At 43.8% G+C, this 20,151-nt stretch overlaps 2 protein-coding genes and 1 long non-coding RNA gene across 3 annotated transcripts; 2 read left to right on the top strand and 1 right to left on the bottom strand.

Moving 5' to 3' along the window:
• Positions 1-1,156: 1,156 nt before the first annotated feature.
• Positions 1,157-3,335, top strand: cox20 (cytochrome c oxidase assembly factor COX20). The gene is made up of 4 exons (XM_086180293.1): positions 1,157-1,339; positions 1,992-2,106; positions 2,252-2,315; positions 2,624-3,335. Exons 1-4 carry the CDS (start codon positions 1,307-1,309, stop codon positions 2,766-2,768), a joined length of 357 nt encoding a protein of 118 aa, XP_086036419.1. The 5' UTR covers positions 1,157-1,306; the 3' UTR covers positions 2,769-3,335.
• A 3,244-nt stretch (positions 3,336-6,579) lies between these two features.
• Positions 6,580-20,027, bottom strand: LOC147247126 (high-affinity choline transporter 1-like). The gene is made up of 8 exons (XM_086179965.1): positions 19,806-20,027; positions 19,018-19,131; positions 15,389-15,544; positions 11,842-11,990; positions 11,165-11,308; positions 10,282-10,435; positions 9,628-9,845; positions 6,580-8,541 (listed from the first exon to the last, which is right to left on the bottom strand). The coding sequence occupies exons 1-8, from the start codon at positions 19,987-19,989 to the stop codon at positions 7,990-7,992; spliced, it is 1,671 nt and encodes a 556-aa protein (XP_086036091.1). The 5' UTR covers positions 19,990-20,027; the 3' UTR covers positions 6,580-7,989.
• Positions 7,659-16,637, top strand: LOC147247127 (uncharacterized). Its single transcript, XR_015109369.1, has 5 exons — positions 7,659-9,886; positions 10,294-10,463; positions 10,584-10,629; positions 14,033-14,095; positions 14,197-16,637. It is a non-coding gene; the product is annotated as an uncharacterized LOC147247127 (long non-coding RNA).
• Positions 20,028-20,151: the final 124 nt, after the last annotated feature.

Here is a 20,151-nt window from a genome sequence, read left to right as displayed (position 1 = left end):
CACCAGCAGACGTCGTTAATTGGTTTATTAGCTGTCGGTGGGCGTGTCCATACTCTGACAGTGCATTTATTTGTTGTGACTGTCATTTTTCATTTACTTGTTTTTATATTGCCTTTTTAGTAAAGAATCCGGACGAGGGTGATTATTATTGTTGTTTTTTTTCATGAAAATTAAATCTTAAATTAATTTCTGCCCCCCCCACCAAAAAAAAGGGAAGTTGAGGACACATGCATTAATTTTGCAGTTCAAAACATATCCAAATCTAATAAAATTAGATTTTTTTTTTACATTTAATTTTGTAGCCATTTCTAATCCTTTTGTTTGATTTGTATTTCTTCTGTGTATTTATACCCTCTATTTTAAGCCATTATTCAACTACATGTGGAAACTATGGGATGTGCTGTTCTGTATTTGTCAGAGAGCTTTTGAGAGGTAATTTTCCAGCGTGATAACACAGTAGATAAGGGAAGGCTCGCCAGTAATCTGCTGCTGCCGGAGACATAATCCTGTTTTATCAGTTCTGGATAACCGTGACACACCACCTTCCTCCTGACACGACTGATTTTAGAATTTGACCCTGTCAGTTAGAGACATCAGGCTTCTAATGGATTAAGATGACACGATCAAATTCCCTTTTCCTGTTTGGGACACAGAAGCAGGCTGACATTCAGCCTTGGGATTTCAGTTTTATTCATTTCTTCCTGTGGACCGGAGGCTGCACGTTAAATGAGGTAACACAGGAACAAACTGGTAAAAGTTGTGAGATCATTTTATGATGATCAAAATTTTAGTGAAGCAGATTATAAAATATTTCTGTACTTTGTGCTGAATGTTCTTCCGTGATATTTTGGTTCCAGTTCTGCAGGGTTACCCACGAGGAATGATGACCATGTATTTGTACATTTCAGGGACGTTAACGAACTTAAAGACAACTGCATACATTTTAATTTATTTTAATTTTCTTATTAAAAGAATGTTTGTTTTGGTGCCACAGGTCTATAAATATACAAAGGGTCATATACATTAATGTAGGACAATAAAAAAATACAATAAGTCAAATTTACAAACTTTTTTTTTTTAAATGACTTTAAAAAGTATAAATCGTTGCAAAATAAATGAGCTATTAATTGTTGGGGAAATGGATGAGCCCCGGAACCAAAGGGTTGATTCCTCCTTTTGAGTCGGCCATTAAAAATTGACGGACCCCATCGGACACAGTGTGATTACGAAAAAGCCCGTTGTGTGACTGTTCCAGGGGCTAAACTGTCTTTTTTATTTTGCACCAGAAGACAAACGCGGCTGTAAAATGTCAGAAGAAAACGAGGAGAGCAACGAGAAGGTGACGTAACGCCGCGTTGCTAGCAAACATTCGCTCAGCGAGCTGCTAGTGCTCAGAAGGTCAAGGGACTGTAAACTCGTTCCAGTAAATGTGATTGTGGCTCAGGAAACGTTACATTAGTTTAGCTGCCCCGTCCATTCTGCATAATTACAGGCTGTGCGACTTGAAACGCTTAAAGAACGCTTAGTTTGTCTGTTTTCTGGGGTGTGTTCGCGCCCAGAGATCCCGTTTGAAAATGATGCAATTCAAGATTCGTTTGCAGGCAGAAGTTAAAGGAAAATCTGAGATAATCCGTGAAACAGATTTTCCTGAACGTGCGGTAGCAATGAAAAGTTCGGCTCGTGTATCATTCCCCAAATCTCAGTCTTTCTGTGGTTTTGCTCAGCATATCAGCTTTAACATCGATACTCCTTTGTCTGATACTTTCTGGTTGTTCATGTTGTATTTGTTTCTTAATACATGTAAATACTCCATAATTGGAAGACTATTGTTCATTTTGATTGTTCCTATCCAGCACGTTTTCATTCTCACTAAACATGCATGAAAACTGGAATGTCGTGCTCCAACATGTACCATAAAAGGCATGTTGGGATTATTACATTTCTCTCATTATCATATTTGATGTGTTCCTTTCCCTCCATGGTGTCTTCAGCGGTTTAGACTCCTCTGGATTCTGGACGTCCACAAGATTCCATGTTCTCGAGAAGCTGTCCTGCACGGAGCAGGAGGGTCCATCACTGCTGGCCTGCTGCACTTCCTGTTCACGAGTGAGTGTTCAATCATGTCACGTTATGTACCTGACTGTTCATGACTCAATTCCTGCTGGTGAGTTCGATCAGTGACGGTCCAGTCACTTCTAGCTGTGACTGTGACGTGACTCGAGTCAGCCGCGTTCCCTCCTCTGGTCCACAGGTCGGGTGAAGAGGTCGTTTGACATTGGATTTGCAGGATTCGTGGTCACCACACTTGGATCCTGGTGCGTCTTTATTTAACTTCTGTCTCTCAGTTGAGCGTCGCGTGATTTCTGCCTTCTCGTTTCATGGACAATTTACTCTGGGAGGTCATCTTTAAATTCTGATGGTCAGCTCTAAAACTTAAATATAACAGCCCGCAGGGAAATTCGTATAATTTAAATTTCTAGAAATGAACTTTTTCAATTGTATAGTTTGAGTTTTCAAAAGAATTTTCAACCGAAGCCTTTCAATAGCATGTTGAAGTTGATAAGAAAATTTAAGAAGAGGTGAACGATCCCAGGCAGTAAACGTTGGCTCGTATCTCCTCCAGGCTGTACTGCAGAATTAACAACGCCAAGCTCCGTGTGCAGCAGCGGGTCATCCAGGAGGGAATGAAGAACATGGTGGTGTATGAAGGGACCGGCCTGGACCCGACAAGGAAGCCCCCAGCAGAAACATCGCCAGGCCCCTCATGACCCCCGGCGCTCCTCTGGCAGCGCTCTGAGAAATAAGGACACTATCGGCGTTTCCAAAAGACTGACCCCTGCTGGACGAACGGTGTATTGGATTATGGTTTATGGCTGCTTTTTTCTGCTTGCTATCTTGTGGAAGTGAAAGCGCCACGAGGTCTGGCACTCCAGCCTGGCCAGACGTGGGCTGAAGCTGTTCCTGCATGCTTCCTGATTCTGAAACAATAAACATGTTTATTTATTACTGGGGGCTTGTAGTGCTTTTTAACATAATTAACATGCTTTTCAAATGATGATTGAATACTAAAATGTATCCGTATGGTTAAACTGAAGAAACTGAGCCTTACAATCTACATTTATCTAATATGCAGTCAGAGGACGTCGTCAGGAGCCACACGAGAAGCGATTCAGTGACATGCATCAAGATGGGCTTGCTTGTAATACGTGTTAAAAAAAACACGTGAGAAATTGGAGCAGGCAGATGTGTCAAATGAACAGTTCTGACTAGAAATAAGACAAATACGCATGATAGGATTTCTGCTTGTTGCCCTTTTTTTTTTATCCAGTCACATGATACACTAACTACCAAGGAAGCATGAAATACCATGAGAGAACAAACCTGAGAGCCCAGTACTCTGACACTCCTGGCCCTAAACACACGCACACGCACAGCTCCGGTGATCACAGGATCAAATCTTCACAACGATAAAATCACTCCACTCAAGAAAAAGAAAGCTTTTAATTTACTGTAGATGAGGTGCACGCAGTTTTCCTCACGCTCGTAATCTCTGTTCTACCTCCAGTGGTGAACCGCAGACTTTCAGTGGCCCTGTCATTAACAAACCTTCGCTTCCTGCGTCCACCTGTAAGGTACCAACAGACAACTGAGTGCCCACTGACGCCATCTGGTGGCAGAACTGCTTCATGGGTTCAGGGTCAGTTTGGCTTCATGTGGGTCGATGCTCTAAGTATTAACCACTAATCATGTTTATCAGTATATCCACTTCCCTTTATTATTGTTACACACCTTCATTCACACACATATGAACTGAAAAGATATCTTTTGTCTTATGGAACATATCAATGTATCAACTGTCAATAAACTAATATTCCTTCATCTTTTAGGAATCAGTTTCAACATCGTTGTCCAGACAGTTTGCACCGAGACCTGAGTTCTATGTTTCGTCCCTCATGTACCCCCATGCTGTGTGAATGACAATAAATATCTGTCTTTATCCTATACATTTATATACAACTACTAACTAATTGTTTATATCAAATAATTAGCTAATAGTCTATCGTATTTACATAAATTGACTCATAAGTGTATGTGGGTGTATACATGATGAATTTGGTGATCTGTGTAAATATCATCAGTAGTTTTATGTATAGAAATGAAGTAATGCTTAGAGAAAATAAAGATATTTGTATCATCAGTGACACATTAAATTAATAATAAATATACACACATATTCTCTTCTTCCCATGTAAACCTTGTTGAGTGTTACGCTCCAACACAGGGGTTCAGGCATTCACACTCCAGGGCACGAGGTGGCGGTAGCGAGCCGAAGCTAGCCGTGAAACAAGCACTGGCCTCGTAGTGGCGGGAGCAAACAAACACGGTAGCGGCCGGCTGTCCTTTCCCCAAAAGCAGAACCCTCAACCAGTGTTGTCGGTTCCTTTCAGAAGACATTTTTCTTTCCCTCACAACCGAAAATACATTTACTGCAAGACCTGCTGAGAGAGAAGCCAGGGAAAACCTCCGAGACGGCCACAGAGAGCGACAGGTAGGATGGATGTCTGGCTTCATGTGTTGCCAGATCCGGTAAGAGAGACAAGCCTCCAATCCCGCAGGAGTCACTAGGCGACATGTTTTAAGTAGTGAGTACATTTTTTGAGAGAAGGCCCCTAAAATGCCATCCACCATCATCTGTATAAGCCGTCGCGTTTACATAAACCAAAGTGCTTGTAATGAACGGACCTGGCAACCCTGCTGCTTGACTGCAGCCTAGTTTCTTCTTCGTACCCTTCTGTCCTGCATCAGGTTGAAGGTGCACTACCGCCACCTACTGTTTAGTATAGAGTAAGGTAGACTTCACCTGATAGAAAGCATTACAAAACTGTCTTGTTTTGTCATTTTATGATATTGTCAATAGGATCCTTAGATTTTAAGCCCATTTTCAGCCAAAAAGTGGTACTTTTTCGCCTTCCAAGTACTCAGAAATGAGTTTTTTTTTCCATCTTGCATTACTTCTTTGAAAGCAGAAAGCTAATGGTGACTGATGGCTAACAACAACAACAAAGTATATCACTTCTGTGGATTATGCCTGATGATGCACTGGAGAGTTTGTGAGCAAACACTTTTTACAGTTTTGCTGTTGTTACCCATCAGTCTCCATTAGCTTTGAGCTAAATCTGTTTAGTGGGCCTTTTCTGCTTACTGGAGTACAGAGAAGTAACACAAATGTCTTTGCAAACCGATGACATTTTATTGTGAGTACTTGAAATGCAAAATACTGTTTTGAGTGAAAAATCAAATTAAAACCAACCAACATCTGAACTGCAAAACATTTGTTGTCAAAGGTCATTCAGACAGGAGGAATACAACTGCAATCCAGCATTTCCGGTTTTCTTTTCGTAAATATATTTGAAAGAGGGAAAAAAACTTCTTTCTGTTTTGAGAGCGATGATATGGAATCAAAAACTATTGAAACTATATGAATTATCGCAGGATTCATTTCCGTGCTCGAAGGAAAAGCAGGATGGAATAAATTCACCTCTTACTCATGAATTTAGCATTCAAGGACAAACACTACGTTTCAAGATCAAACAGCCTGCGTCATGTTGGAGGAGGAGAACACAAACACTTCATCTCATTCACAGCCTCATCACCAACCCCACCATCAAAGGCAGGGCGCAGCCAGGACAACGTCCTTCAAACAGCAACACGTGCTTGTGTACTCTTATTATAGAAGACCTTTATCTCTGCCCGTGTTCCTGTGTCCGCTGGGACGATTGTTCCACTAGAGCTGTTGGCAGGAGCACAAGTCAGGAGCATAATACCACATTACTTGACTTATACTGACACGGACATCAGGGAGTCAGGACATCTGTCGCAGTCCCGCATGCCACACAGTCCCACGTTGAATCGCCCAGCGGAGGGAGATTATTCCGGTGCGTCATCACGAGCTGCAAGGACACTCGCACTCAGGTGGACAAATGAGGCTTTAATTCCCAAACACATTAAATCCAAATTGTCTGCATGTTCATGTCCGAACCAACGCCACTTCAAGTTCACTTGCTCAGATGAAGTTCTGTCTTTCTATGAAGATCATTAAAGCATTCGTGATGTAGTAGTAAAGGGAGCTGACATCTACTACAAAAAAAATCACATCCTGCACTGCAACTGCATCTTGGAACTTACAAGTGTAAGTTTACTTGTCAGATACTTCCAAACCACCTTTGTGATCATTAAGATAGTTTATTAATACTGCAAGATTCTATTAGTCAACAAGTTTACTAGTCCTGATCTTCAAATTCATGAAGTAAGTAAGAATGTAAATAGTACATTTTGATCCCACTACAGCGCTTAACCGTACAGTACACTTATTTACACTGCAAGCATAGATATACTGATCCTTCAGAAGTATTGCATTACTAGTTCTCTTTTTTAAAGTATAAACATATAGTTTGAAATTTACTTTCAGTTAAAGTGAACATTGAGTACTTAAGTAGCAAACAACTCAGGATGTCTTATGTACTACACAATACTAGTTTACGAATCATATACTTCTAGTCCACATTTGAGTTTAAGAAAGAACACTTTTATTTATACTACAAGTATAGATATTCTGTTAGTTTACAAGTTCTCCTGGCAAAAGTATAAAAATATACTTCAGAGAATACTTTTACTGTAGAAGCGTGAATGAGTAAACTTATAATTCTTAAGTTTACTGTCATACTTCTACTGCACTTTTACAGAGAATATAAAAGTACACGTATTTATACTACAAGTATAAATACACCGTTAGTTTTAAAATAACAACAGTATACTTTGTACAGTATACTCTTTGTGTAAAAGTAAACACAACTATTTTACATCTTATGCTTTATTGTGCACTACAACGATACTGTGAAATATACAACAAATTGAACTTGTATAGGCGACTACTGCATATCGGTTGTACATAAAAAGTAAACTGATAGTACACTCTCTGATTTTTAAAGAAGCATACTGATAGCACATTAACAAAATAATTTATACATTTATTTCTCGTGAAGCCATGCACATTCTTATATTTAAAAACTCTAACACCCATGAAATAAAAGTGACATCAAAGCATGACTTCATTTATTAGAATTAATGAGTGAAGGAATCGTTTCTGCTGGCAGTCACTAATGGAAAGTATCTAATTTAGGAAATGAGGTATTTATAGAGTGTCTGTACTTCTTAAGTATTGGACAGGTGCTGGAGGCCAATTTTGTAACTCAACCCAGGTAGAACACTGTCTATTATGTATTGATTGATTTAATTAACTTCACAAGCATGTTTGCTGTCATCCATTCAACTTTGAACCAAATCAAAGATCCCCAAGGCACATTTAACTCACCCTCTCTTTTGTACTGACATTTAATAATTAGGACTTTGGCAATAAAAAGCACAGTAAATCCAGAAAAAGGAAGATGAGCCATTAACTGTACATACTTTAAAAAATAAAATCAGTTTTAACAAAAATCACCTCAAACACATAAACTTGATTCTGGACCAGCGTAATTACAGAAAGTGGTCCCGTGGAGATCCCTGTTACAGCCAACTGAACTGCAGTTGTGCACAAAATACAGAAGTTCAAGTGTCGTTTCCAACCAACCGCGGCAGCCTCAGAGTTCTAGTTAACATTAGCTTAACTACCACGATGAGACTGAGCGCCAGCTGGGGGTTTCTGCCCTTGTGCCCCTCGTCAGGTACTGTAATCTGTCCACGCTTGGAGGTATCGCTGCTGAATGAAGTAGCAGAGAATGATGAGCTCTTAAAACTAAGAGCATGGCTCTTGTTTTGTTTTTGTTTTTTTTCCCATTCATGCTGCATATATAAAAGTATACAAAAATTCAAAATATGGTGTACTATACTTAGTGTTTCATTACACATTGCATATGTTTGTTCTTAAACCAGCTTTTAAAAATATATAAAAATGTGTAGTGGTACTTAACTTACATATGTAGCGCTTCCCTAACATGTTGATTCCAACATGGGTTCACATACTTCATTGTTTTCATTTTGTTCTTTCAGGTTCTCGTCTTTCGTGTCGTATTTGTCGCCACCGTGTGTTTGTATCGAGTCCTGAGCTTTCACTTTGAAAACGTCCCACTTCTCAGGAATCAGGCCTCTGCTGAAGAGCACAGACGACAGGTAGGAGAACAACAAGATGGCCACCACCGCAGACAGCATGCAGATGGTTCTGATTGGGGAACGCTGGATGTAGACGCCGTTCACCAGAGTGCATCCCGGGAATCGGATTATTGGCGGTATCCCCAGCAGCGGCTCCCCACACAGAACTCTCAGCAACATCCCGGTCACGCAGCCCAGAACGGCGCCGTAACCGTTAGAAATGTCAAAGAAGAGGACACAGACGAGCTGCGGCAGCATGAGGGTGTAGGTGAGGTCCGAGCGAAGCATCCAGATCATCAGGACGCTGTTGTCCAGGAAGGTGAGAGACGTCCCGGCCAGTCCCACCACCACCACCGAGCCCCGGATCACCCACTGGATCTCCTGCTGGGAGGCCTGGAGGGAGACAACAAGCTGTCCTGAAATCCTCTTTTCCCCCAGTAACACACCGTTAGCATCCTGACTACATTTAGCACAAGTATAAAAGAACATACACTGGGGGAATCTTTTTGATTTTTGTCCACTTAACAAAACATGCAGCACTCTGAGATTAACGGGGTGTGAGTTCAGTGGAGAGGGAGAGGAAAGATAATCTTTTACTCCTCAATTTAGTTCCCATGAGGCCGTGAGACAGAGCTTGTTCTAAAATATATCACATAAAATGAAGGAAGGAAGTCGCCAAAAACGTACCAAAAAAAAAAAAAAAGACCAAAATTTAAAGCACACAAGCAAAACGCTTCTTATTGAAAAATAGAATGTATAAGAATAAAGTAACAATAAAATATAGTCACTGTAAATACAAAAATGATTCTATAACTACGAGTGCATGTGACGGGTGAACATGAAGGCGTCTCCAGGCAGGAAGAAGCCAGACCACTTCATGTGCGTCTCCTCCTCCACTGAGACGCGCTGGATGAGAAAATGTGCAGTCAGAACAGTTTTGGTCGGAGGGAGCAGCTGGTTAGCCTGCTAGCTTGCTTTCATAAGCAGATGGTGCACAAGTCATTACATCAACAGAGTGGGTGGTGTTTTGTTAGTTTCACTATCTGTGTCAATGTTTAGCTAAAAAAAACAACCCAGAAAAAGCAGCTGGAGAGTGAGCCATCCACGCACGGATCAACTCACTGCCGTCTCCGCTTTGGTTTCTTTGTGTATTTCTTTTATTTGTTTTTTTGTCAAAATTGGGAAAAATCTGGCGCTTCTCACAGTTGGGCAACTGGGCTCCAGCTCTGAGTGTCCTGCGGTTACTCAGTTGGAAGGGTCACGATCAAGCCCTGCTGCATTTAATGAAGCAGATAACTGTTTAAGCCTCAGTTCGATTGTTTACCCTAACCACGGCGGCCATGTTGTCCGGGCGTATTTCGGCGGGAACGTGATGTCAGTTCTTAACGTCTAAATTCACAAGAAAGATGTGAGTTTTCCTGTCTACTGTTGTAGGTTAGAGGATGGAGTGCTGGAGGCGCCGTGTCTCCTCTTCCTCACCTGAGTCCTCAGGATGTTCCTGTAGATGTTGGAGGTGAAGATGGAGGCAGCAGACAGCAAAGCAGAGTCAGTGGATGACATCACAGCGGCGGCTACGGCGCCAATACCGATGATGGAGATGTAGGTTGGGGTGAGGTACTGCAGGACGATGGGCAGGACCAGACCCGTCTGCCCCCGTTCAAATGGAGACGGAGAACCATAAGAGGTCAAGTTCCAGTCTGAGGAAGTCAAAGACAGTTGGACGGAGGAATAAACACTGGTAACAAGACTTAACGATGTCTATGTAACAAATTACAAGTTCAGTTCTGGATCACTTTTAAAGGAACACACCAACTTTAGGGGAAGTGTGGTCATTAGCCGTCATCCCCAGTGTCAGACTAGAGGTAGAGACCCTTCGCTAGTTAGCTTAGCACAGTGACTGATAGTGGATGGGAAGTGTTAGCCTTCCTCAAGTCAAAAACAGTCTTTCCTGGCATTAATATAAGTACTGCTGTACAAAACAATCGTCACGAACACTTTCAGTTTTTAAAGAAAAACATTTTTAAACAAAATAAAGTCAATTTGGACTAAAAAAATCTGATGTCTCTGTGAGGCTGCACGTAGAAACATTACCGTTGCTGCAAAGTACAATCTGCTTTATTCTGTGAATCACACCTGTCGATGCAGCCGCTGCACCCAGGAGGATGGGGGGGATGCCGAGCGTGGGCACGATGAACGCGGCGGTGAAGCAGGTGATCTTGGCCGTAGCCGAAGACGAGGCCGACAGCGTCCTCTGGTGGAAATTCTGAAGCCCCAAGTTCCCCAAACCCTAAGAGAAGAAGGGAAGAATCCAACCGGTGGGTTTTACCGTCAGGTGGGTCTCTTCACCAGAGTGTGCGACAGTGATGACCTCATCTTTTCTGTGTCACTCAAGTTTGGAGAATAAAAACAACTGTTGTTAAATTGTGTTTTCCCAGGGATGGAGGAGTGTTTGGGGATTATGTAAATACCTTCCACATCGAGGTGAGTGTTGTTGAAAGAACTCAGTTTTACAATCAAAATCAGGGGTTTATTTTGGAGCTAAACAAGTACTTAGCTCTGTGACCTAAATACAATAAAACCTGAGAGGCGCAGACTGAAACTGGGAGATACAGTACTTGGGTCTCATCCGCCGGGGCTGACTGATGGTCCCCTTTTCACAATGGACAAAAACGCCCACTAAATCTGGCTTTTGTCTTCACCGGTCCAACTGGCATTCATGCACGGTCACGTGACGGATCAAGTTAGCACGTTTCATACTGAAACTACTGCAAATGTGCATGTTTTGAAACAATGGAGAATCCTGGCAAGAAACTAATGTGAGTTTTCTCCTTTCACCCAGAGAGTGGATGAGTTGTAGCACATCACAATATGACCATGTAAAACCAACTCTACGCACGGTCCAGAGTGGACAGTCAAATGCTCTTCATGTAGCCCAAATTCACCAAGCAGAATTTGCCTCGAGGGCTTTACACTCCGTCCGTCCGTCCCCCCCCCCCCCCCCCCCCCCCCCCCTTACCAGCAGTAAAAAGTTATCGATCCACCTCCAGGCCCGGTCCGCCTCCAGGGTACCGACCCAGGGGGACTGGAAGGTGTAGTTGTAAGCCGTCTCCGTGATGTCCAGCACGGCGGGACTCATCAGGGCGAAGGGAACACACAGCCACTGCAGAGAGACAGAACACAGGGACGACACTTAGCTCTGATGTCATCAGAGGCTGGAGGACTACGACGAGTCAGAGGCGGAGGGAGGACTGGACATTGGCGCTTGAGCTGTTTGGTACTCCTCAGACCAGCAGTGGTGCTCCACAGCAGAGAATAAAACAAAAGGTGGCAGTGGGACATGTGTGGGTTCATGTTTATAAGGAGAGGTGGAGAAGTGTTACTGCAGTGTTTCACGGTGAAACATCCACTTGCCTACTTTGTTGGGGTTTGACATCAAAGCTGTCAAGGTTAAGGAAAGTCAACAGCAGCGTGCGTTGAGGGGAATCTGTGCAGGCTTACACAAACAAACACGTTTAACGTCAAACTGTTTTTTCCAGTCCACCTGGATCAACCGGCATGTTGTGGGCAAAACAGAGCCAAGCAGTGAGTCAGAGTCGCAGCGTCCAAGGCTGCCCAACACGTCAGGGCGCACCGCTGTGAATACTTGCATTTGATCCCATCAGGAGACAGTTCAAAAAGAAATCATTAACTCACCAAACTGATGAAGATGAGGATGAGCTGTATAATGTCTGTGTAGGCCACAGAGTAGAGCCCCCCCAGCAGGGTGTAGGTGATGGCGACGGCAGCAGAGATCCAGATGCTCACAGTGTAGGACAGATCCAGGATCACGCTCATGGTGACGCCTGCGAAACCAGCGAGCATGAGTGTCCCTAAACGGCTCAGCAGGAGTTTCACTCAAACACTCGGCTTTTTTTTTACAACATCAAAACAAACCCCAGAGTTCACGTCTTCTTTAAAGGGAGTGGACACACTGCTGATTATCTTTCTAAAGGGTTAGCAACAGAGGCCATGGAGATGTTAGCAGACGTTAGCACCTCCAGGAGTTCCCTCCACAAAAACCCTCCATCCATCCAACCATCCATCCATCCAACCATCCAACCAACCATTCAACCATCCAACCATCCATCTAACCAACCATCCAACCATTCAACCATCCATCCATCTAACCATCCATCCATCTAACCAACCATCCATCCATCCATCTAACCATCCAACCAACCATCCATCCATCCAACCAACCATTCAACCATCCAACCATCCATCCATCTAACCATCCAACCAACCATCCATCCATCCAACCATCCATCATCTAACCATCCATCCATCCATCTAACCATCCAACCAACCATCCATCCATCCAACCAACCATTCAATCATCCAACCATCCATCCATCTAACCATCCAACCAACCATCCATCCATCCAACCATCCATCCATCTAACCATCCAACCAACCATCCATCCATCTAACCATCCATCCAACCATTCAACCATCCAACCATCCATCCATCTAACCATCCATCCAACCATTCAACCATCCAACCATCCATCCATCTAACCATCCATCCAACCATTCAACCATCCATCCATTGTGCCCCAGCCGGGGGCTCCAACCACAACCTTCTTGCTGGGGGGCCACAGTGATGACCACTGCTCCTCCGTGCTGCCCTCCATGAAAACCCAGTGGGATTTTATACAGGATTTTGGATTTCCATCTAAAAAGTAGGCTTTGCGGCAAAAAAGAAGTTAACGATCATCTTCACTACTGAACACCGCATTTGCAGTTTTTGAACTGAAAACGCAGCGGTTAGACGTACAAAGCTAACGTTAGCCTACGACCACGAATGGGTGGCATCAACGTCACCGCAGAAGAGGATGCACGCTTCTTCCGTGTTCATCAGCCTCAGCTCTGTATTCACCACTGTGGTATTTACTGATGAAATTTATGCGATAGAACAATAAAAACTAATAAACTATAGGGAACCACAGACTTTCTGTGAGGCACTGAACCAAAAGTCCCACTGGCTCTGAGACAAAGGAACCAGACGCTCAACAATGTGAACCTGGGTTTCAGGGCTCATTCCTCCTGTTTTCTGTGCCTCTTATTTAGCGACGTGCCTCATATTTCCTACGGTTTCTACACAGCGCTCAGTTTGAGGCAGGCCAGTCAGGTCACCGAGGCTGAGGGATGGTTTTGGCTTTATCACTCACTTCTGCTTTATTCAGCAATCAAACCTCATTAATTCAAATTTATTTGCATGATATTTGACTGCAAATCAAATAAATTTGATGTTACAGAAATATTTCTGATTCATATGTATATATTTACTTAATCCAAACCCTCTGTTGCTGTGGTAGATATGTCTCTGCTGGCTCAGCTCAGCAGAAAACAAAACCACTGGAATGACTGGCTGTAATGTTTTGGACTCACTAGGAAAACTTTTTGGATTTGCATGAATACATTTTTAACCACAAATTGACTTTCGCTGAGAAGAAAATATCCCTTTGATTGCTGCCATCTTTGATAGCTCTGCTCTCAAATACGTTTTTCTAATTTGAACCATCCGTTCTATTTTAAGATGAGATCATTTAAGGTAATGTTTATTCACCACTCTGTACAAGAACAAATCCTAAAATAAACCTTTGAACCCTGCATTCTCTGCTTATTGGGACATTTGGGCAGAATAAAACAACAAACTCTTGTTACAGGTACAATATTATTCTGTTTGGTTTGGAGTGGAAATATAGAAGGAATCCAGAGCTCAGCTGGGAATAATTAAACGGAAGAGTCAGGATTTGGTCATCTAATATCTTTGTTGAAAAATTCAGTGTTTACTTAGAACATGTTCTCTTTTTCACTCTCATTGTTTTTTTTTTTCAAACAGATTAAAGGTGGGAAGTGCAGTATGCAACTAGAGACTTCTGCTAAAGCTAATGCTGCTAATGAGGTGAGTTCAGTGAGAGCTCAGCAAATCACAGTCATCGGCGTTCCAGACAATCATGGATGGCTAGAAATAACTGTGTGTGTGTTCACCACCTTGTGCATTAGCTGGGTGGCTAAAGGAGATATGACGCCGGTGCCTGGTGATCTTCAAACCAATCAGTAACGCAGATCTGATCATTTCACAAGAAGGATGTCAGGCTACGTGTCAGGCAGACTCTTATGAAGGAGACTTCAGCTTTAGCCAACAAGACCAGTTTTGGTGTCTGTGGACATGTTAGCGACTGAATCCCAAAACTCCGGCCTCAGAATTGTTCCCTCAGTGCCGTGAGTGTATCATGAAGCTGCACTTACAGACATCAAATGGCTTCACGCCTGGCGGGTGATGGCAGGTTGAACACGGCGTGAAGGCTCATGAGGTGTGTGCGCTGCTGTGTGTGTGCCACGAAGACGACCTGAGATCCTTACCTTGGTGTTGTTTTGTATCACTGTTGGCAGGCGAGCTCAAAAAGTTGTGGATGGATTTTGGTTAAATTTAGTCAAATGATAGAGTGAACAATGGCACAGATCTGGGAACGGATCCTTGGCACCTCGGCAGCAGAACACACGCTTTACATAGCATCTGAGCAGAGATGAAGGAGCAAAACTGGGCTGATACAACACAAAATACTTTAACCTGACTGACATGTAGTTTTCACCAAGTTTCAGTAGGTATGCAAAGGGATATAGCGCCTCCTCCTGTTCTGGAGGTGGACCTACAACAGTGAATAAATGGATTCTTCCCCGTTCACGTGCACTGAGACTGTGGTGCGTTTAAACGTCACGATAGCTTGACTGCAATCGTGAGTGCAGCCCCGCTGAGTGTGGCTTTCCCACTGTTCGTCACCAAGTCTAAAGGGCTGCTAGCTTCCTCTGCTGCTCGCATCCATGTGCGACCTCATTTTGTCGGCTGATCTTTAACAGCCCCCTGAAATACAACTTTGACAACACTTATTGTCAGGAACTCCCATCAGTGATGGAGAAAGAGTTCATTAACCACCATAACGGCGTGTCGGGCCCGTCAGTCTGGCGGTTGGCGGTGTGATTTGAGGTCTTGTTCCCGCGTGGAGTTATTTCAGGCCAAATGTACAATTAGACAAAGGCTTGTGTTTCACTCGACACCACAGCAGAGAGCTATGATCAACAGCTGCTCCACTGCCAGGGTCAACATACAAGTATCAAGTGCTTCACACGCACACACACACACACACACGCGCGTGCACACGCACACAGTGGGAGTTGCATATAGAGACATTCTTACCTAATCCTATAAGTGTTCCAGTCACCCACATAATCTCTGATACGAGTGAAGCCAGCGACAGAGCAGCCGTCGGTACTTTTCCATATTTGATCTGGAAGGGATCCATCATGGTCACATACTTATTGTTTCTCATCGGCTCGGCGAAGAACAGACCACCTGCACGAAGGAGGAATGAGAAAAAAAAATACAGAAATTATTACAGGAACTCTGCGCGTTTATTGGCAGTGGCTGTCACCTTTGCATGTATCGCAGGTATTAGTCAGGGCTGACTGTTGGTCGTGCTTAGTTAGCTGCTCGTTAACTGATGAGTCTAGTAACCAGTTACTGATGGTGGCCTGGTTAACTTGTCAGGTTACAGCAGAGATGGATGGAGAAACCAGGGGAAACAACCAAGGTCATTAAGAAAGGGTTAATTATGCTAAAGTTCTGCGTCACAATTATTTATTGCGGAGCATGAAACATTATTAATGTACCTCCTTTGTAAAGTGTTTAGAAAACCTTGAGGAAAATGCAAGATTGAGACGTCTGAGTCGCTTCTCTACGATCCCCAGACTTCCATTTTAGTTGCTTCACAGTGGGATGAAACATTTTGGGGTTTGACCACAAAACTGCGAGCCAGGCACTCAGACCTGGAAGCAGGCTACTAAAATTGCTTTGCTCGTGAAAACTTCTCAATAACAGCGAGTATGAAACAATACAGTATTGTTTTATGTATCAGATATTGAATTTACAGCCAAATTTGGCCGTTTTTTTTGTTCTTTTTGTTCCGTGAAAGTAGAAGCATGTTCGTCAGAGTGTAAGAGGATAAATCTTTCTTTTCTCATGTGATGTTCATGTGGAGAAGGAATGTTGTTTTTTCTCCGCTAATCTCCACATATAAAGACGTTGTGCAACCTGCTGTGATTTTTTTTTTTTTTTTTTGTGAGACAAAATGTGTCCATATTCTGTAAACAAATTATTACACCTTTAATAATTATTTGTTACCAATATTGTAATTGGCTTCAATTCCTCTCGAGCCGTCTTATCTCCTTCTGGCTCGGGCTGATTTCCTGCGCTCCCCAGGAGGCATTCACCCCGACGCGGGGAATCCATAGCAGCGGTAGGATGTGCGTTTATTCAAGTACTCTTTGTACGTACAATGAATTTATACTTGTGTCTGTACTTCTATGCAACTACATTGGTTTTACAAGGTTTGACATAAAGGATAATAAACTTCTGAATTACAAGCAGTGCTTTCCAACCTTTTTGTCCTTTTGACATCTGAGGGGGGGGGGGGGGGGGACGACAAACTGCTTGCAAATGGTTATGAGTTGTTAACAGCGTCACTAAATCATGACATATTTTCTTTCCATCCAAAGTCTCACTTGATTTCACGGAGCGAGAACTCAGAGAGCGCGTGTGCCTCCGCCAAGGCAAACCTGAGGCCAAAATCAATCTCATCGTTTTTGTGCAATCCCGCTGATCAATCACGCCCTCCGCGGTGGAGGTGACGACTGTTGAAATGAACCAAAATCTCACCAAAAAACAAAGATTATGGGGGGGGGGGGGGGGGGGTTCGAATGCCAAAAGATATTTGGGATATTTGTAGTCTTCTCCTGTCAATCATCTCGGACACCTCCAGGCTGATCCAGTGTCTCCCCAACCAAGGCCAGCTGAACGCACCAAAGGCATGGAAACGCATGCGAGGGTTTACAGAGTAAAGAGACTTGGAGGGAAGAGAGCGAGCAGCTAGCGAGTGGCTAGCAGGTTTTACACGTGCCACCATCTGAGATGAATAAAGTTGAAACGGGAAGAAAAAAAACTCGTATGAGGGAAGCGGTGCAGGGTTGGAGGGGACTATGGATTCTTTAGACTGCAGAGAGCGTTCGGGGGCTGAATGAACCAGATAGCTTGAGGGAACTTTATATACTTGAGCTAAGGCTAAAGTTAGGCTAGCGCTAAGCGCAGCACTTATGGTGGTTTGTGTTGAGCGTGTTCACAAGAAGAGCCCAAACTACCGGTGGGTGCAGTTTACCCCGAAGCATTCTAATTGCTGCGATGACAAGTGATAACGGACTTTTAATGAGGTGTTAATGGACTTTATTCATTCGCGTCATCGCTCTCCTTGGCAGCTCTGCAGCTGTCTGAGCGGCTCAAGGCTGATATTTTCATACGATCACCATCTTGTCTCTTGTGTCTCCTGGACACGTGCCTGGCTGTTTATTGGCCTCGTGGCTGATATGAAAATTCCCAAATTCACAGTTTACAATAGATTTTCTTAAAAATGTGGGGGTGTGAGGTTTCGAGGCAACCACCCCCAACTGAAACTACCCTATGAATATGTTTTTAATATGTAACTCTTGCTGCTAAGACATTTTATCCTGTGTTACTACTTTGTGACTCCATAATGCGGAAGGAATTAGCCATGCATATTTAGCTTGAAGCTAACAATGCCCGCTGACCACCAACTACAAACAACAGCACGACTGCCCAAAAATGTCCGTTTACTAAACTCTCGAGTGCATCGTCCGGGATAATCCAGGCCGTCTTAATCCAGCTGTTTGCTCAGTAATCCACAAACACTCTGATTCCAGCTAAAAAAACACACACCTCCACCAACTGACTCACTTGTGCTTGTTCAAGGTAGCGCTGAACTATTTTTAGCTCAAGTCAAAGTGTGGATTACCAAGCACGCCGCTGGATAGAGAAGAAGTGGATTATACCGAACGATGCACTTCGGAGTTGGTGAGCGCACATTTCTGAACCTTTTTTTTGGGGTTTTTAGCCATCAGCCGCCACCATTAGCTTCATGCTAAACACGCGTGGCTGGCTCTTCCCACCGGCTCCACGTCACAAAGAAGGAAGGAGGAGGAAAAACATCTCAATGAGTTCAAGACTCCTGTTTGTGAGTGTGTGAAAGGCAAAATACACGTTATGGTTGAAGTATCGCTTTAATTTGTGTGGGGCTAAGGAAGTCTGTGATTGCATGGAGGTGCTGGTCACTGGAGACACGTGGAGGTGTGGCGTTGTCCACTTGTGAGCACCTGAGATGCTCAACAGAGCCATGATTGGATTAGATTAGATTAGATTAGATTAGATATCCTTTATTATCCACCAGAGATATTCCTTTGGCTTGGGTCAACAGACAAGCTGACAACACAGTAAATATTTCCTTAAAATAGCTGCAACATTACTGACATAATGATCTAAAATTAAAACAGCTGACTCGGAGTCAGGAGAGCACCACGTTTTTCTTGACGTGACTCGGCCTCGTTAGTCACACTCAAACCTATTTGGATATCAATATTTTGGTCTCGACTTGTTTCCCTGCCGCGCTCAGTGTCAGCTGCCCTCCTTTCAGGAGCCTTTTATTGTCAGAAAAGGGTAAACACAGATCGAGGACACGATGTCTATCACCAGTGGAATATCTTCGCTGCCCAATCTGTAAGAACAGAACATCCATCTCAAACTTCAATCTATCCACTATGCTGTGTAGCCAGCACGGCGCTGTCATGGCACTGCCAGTGTGGTTATACACGTCTTCTTTACCACACATGATCCCCCCCCCCCCCCCCCCCGGCCCGATGCAAAGGAAACCGTTGACCCCTCGTCCTCCGAGTCTACTTGTTACTCTTGACAGGAAGTCTCACCAATGATGAAACACAAGGTCGCCGCGATCGGCATGACGGCCCAGATCAGTCCCATGGAGGGGTTGTACACTGCCTCTGCTGTGCCCACGATGAATCCACCTCCAACCCATGTAGCTGTTTAACACACACACACACACACACACACAGATTAACACACACTTAGGAAGGTTGACTGCACCTGCCTGTAACGTGATACCACCAACCGGCCGTCTACTCTAACTTTAATAAGAGATTAAATTCAAATGGGATTTTTTTTTTCTCTTTTCCTGTGCGTTTAATGACTCTTAAAATATCCTGGAAGTGGCGTCTGGGAGGCAGGATGATCTGAGTCACGGTCAAAGACAAGCATCAAGATATTTATCTTTTTTTGTTTGACAGCTCATTTTATTTGCGACTACAAAGTTCCCTTTAAAAAACAAAAAAACAAAACAAAACAATGTTTTTGCCCTCATCCGTTAGGTGATAATGATTTAAACAAATACTGTTGGTCCTCCAAATTACAGCTGTGTCACTTGTTTTTATTTGATCAGTAATTTTAAGCAGCCTCCAACACTTGAAGCGTTCACGGCAGGATGAACTGGTGGACCTGCCTTTGGAGCTGCTGCTGATTCATTTAGAGTTAAGAGAACATTATGGTTCCATCCGGAGAGGACGGACAGAGCTCAGTTAAACCCGGAGAGAGGCTCCGGCGATAAACCATGAGGCAGCTGCTCTGGTCGGGGGAGGAAAAAAACGCTCTAAGACTAAATGCTTCCGTCATTCAGACGTCCTTGTCGCCGGTAACTCGCCTGTCATGGTGAAGATGCCGACCACCAGGTTGATGCCTCGGTTCCCCAGCAGAGCCATCTCCGTCTTGTCTCCATGGCCCTTCTTGGCTTCTTTTTTAGATTTGACAGAAGCCCATATACCGATCCCGAGGACCAGCAGGTAGAAGAGCATCATCACGGTCACACCGGCGATGTTCAGAGCCATGATGGAGGAGGTGCTGCGGGACTGACAGGGCCGAGAGTCTGCCGGTCTGTCTGGATGACACAATAACTTACATCCCTCCTCCCCTGCTGCTGCCACCGCCGCCGCCGCCGCTGCTCGCACTCAGGCTGCTGGAGGGAGAAGAGGAGCTCAGCGGAGGCGGCG

Source organism: Aulostomus chinensis, chromosome 16 (assembly GCF_037954235.1).
Source record: "Aulostomus chinensis isolate RoL2024-O1b breed Wild chromosome 16, RoL_Achi_v1.0, whole genome shotgun sequence".
Taxonomy (NCBI): Eukaryota; Metazoa; Chordata; class Actinopteri; order Syngnathiformes; family Aulostomidae; genus Aulostomus; species Aulostomus chinensis.
The sequence above is the reverse complement of the archived record's forward strand: the minus strand, read 5'-3'. Positions and strand labels throughout refer to the sequence as shown.

Coding starts and splice junctions, on each gene's coding strand:
- cox20 (XM_086180293.1), top strand. CDS start 1,307: ATGTCAGAAGAAAACGAGGAGAGCAACGAGAAG. Junction 2,107..2,251: donor GCTGCACTTCCTGTTCACGA/GTGAGTGTTCAA, acceptor TCTGGTCCACAG/GTCGGGTGAAGAGGTCGTTT. Junction 2,316..2,623: donor GTCACCACACTTGGATCCTG/GTGCGTCTTTAT, acceptor TATCTCCTCCAG/GCTGTACTGCAGAATTAACA.
- LOC147247126 (XM_086179965.1), bottom strand. CDS start 19,989: ATGGCTCTGAACATCGCCGGTGTGACCGTGATGATGCTCTTCTACCTG. Junction 15,545..19,017: donor GACCTTGTGTTTCATCATTG/GTGAGACTTCCT, acceptor TCCTTCGTGCAG/GTGGTCTGTTCTTCGCCGAG. Junction 10,436..11,164: donor TCGATAACTTTTTACTGCTG/GTAAGGGGGGGG, acceptor TTCTTCTCTTAG/GGTTTGGGGAACTTGGGGCT.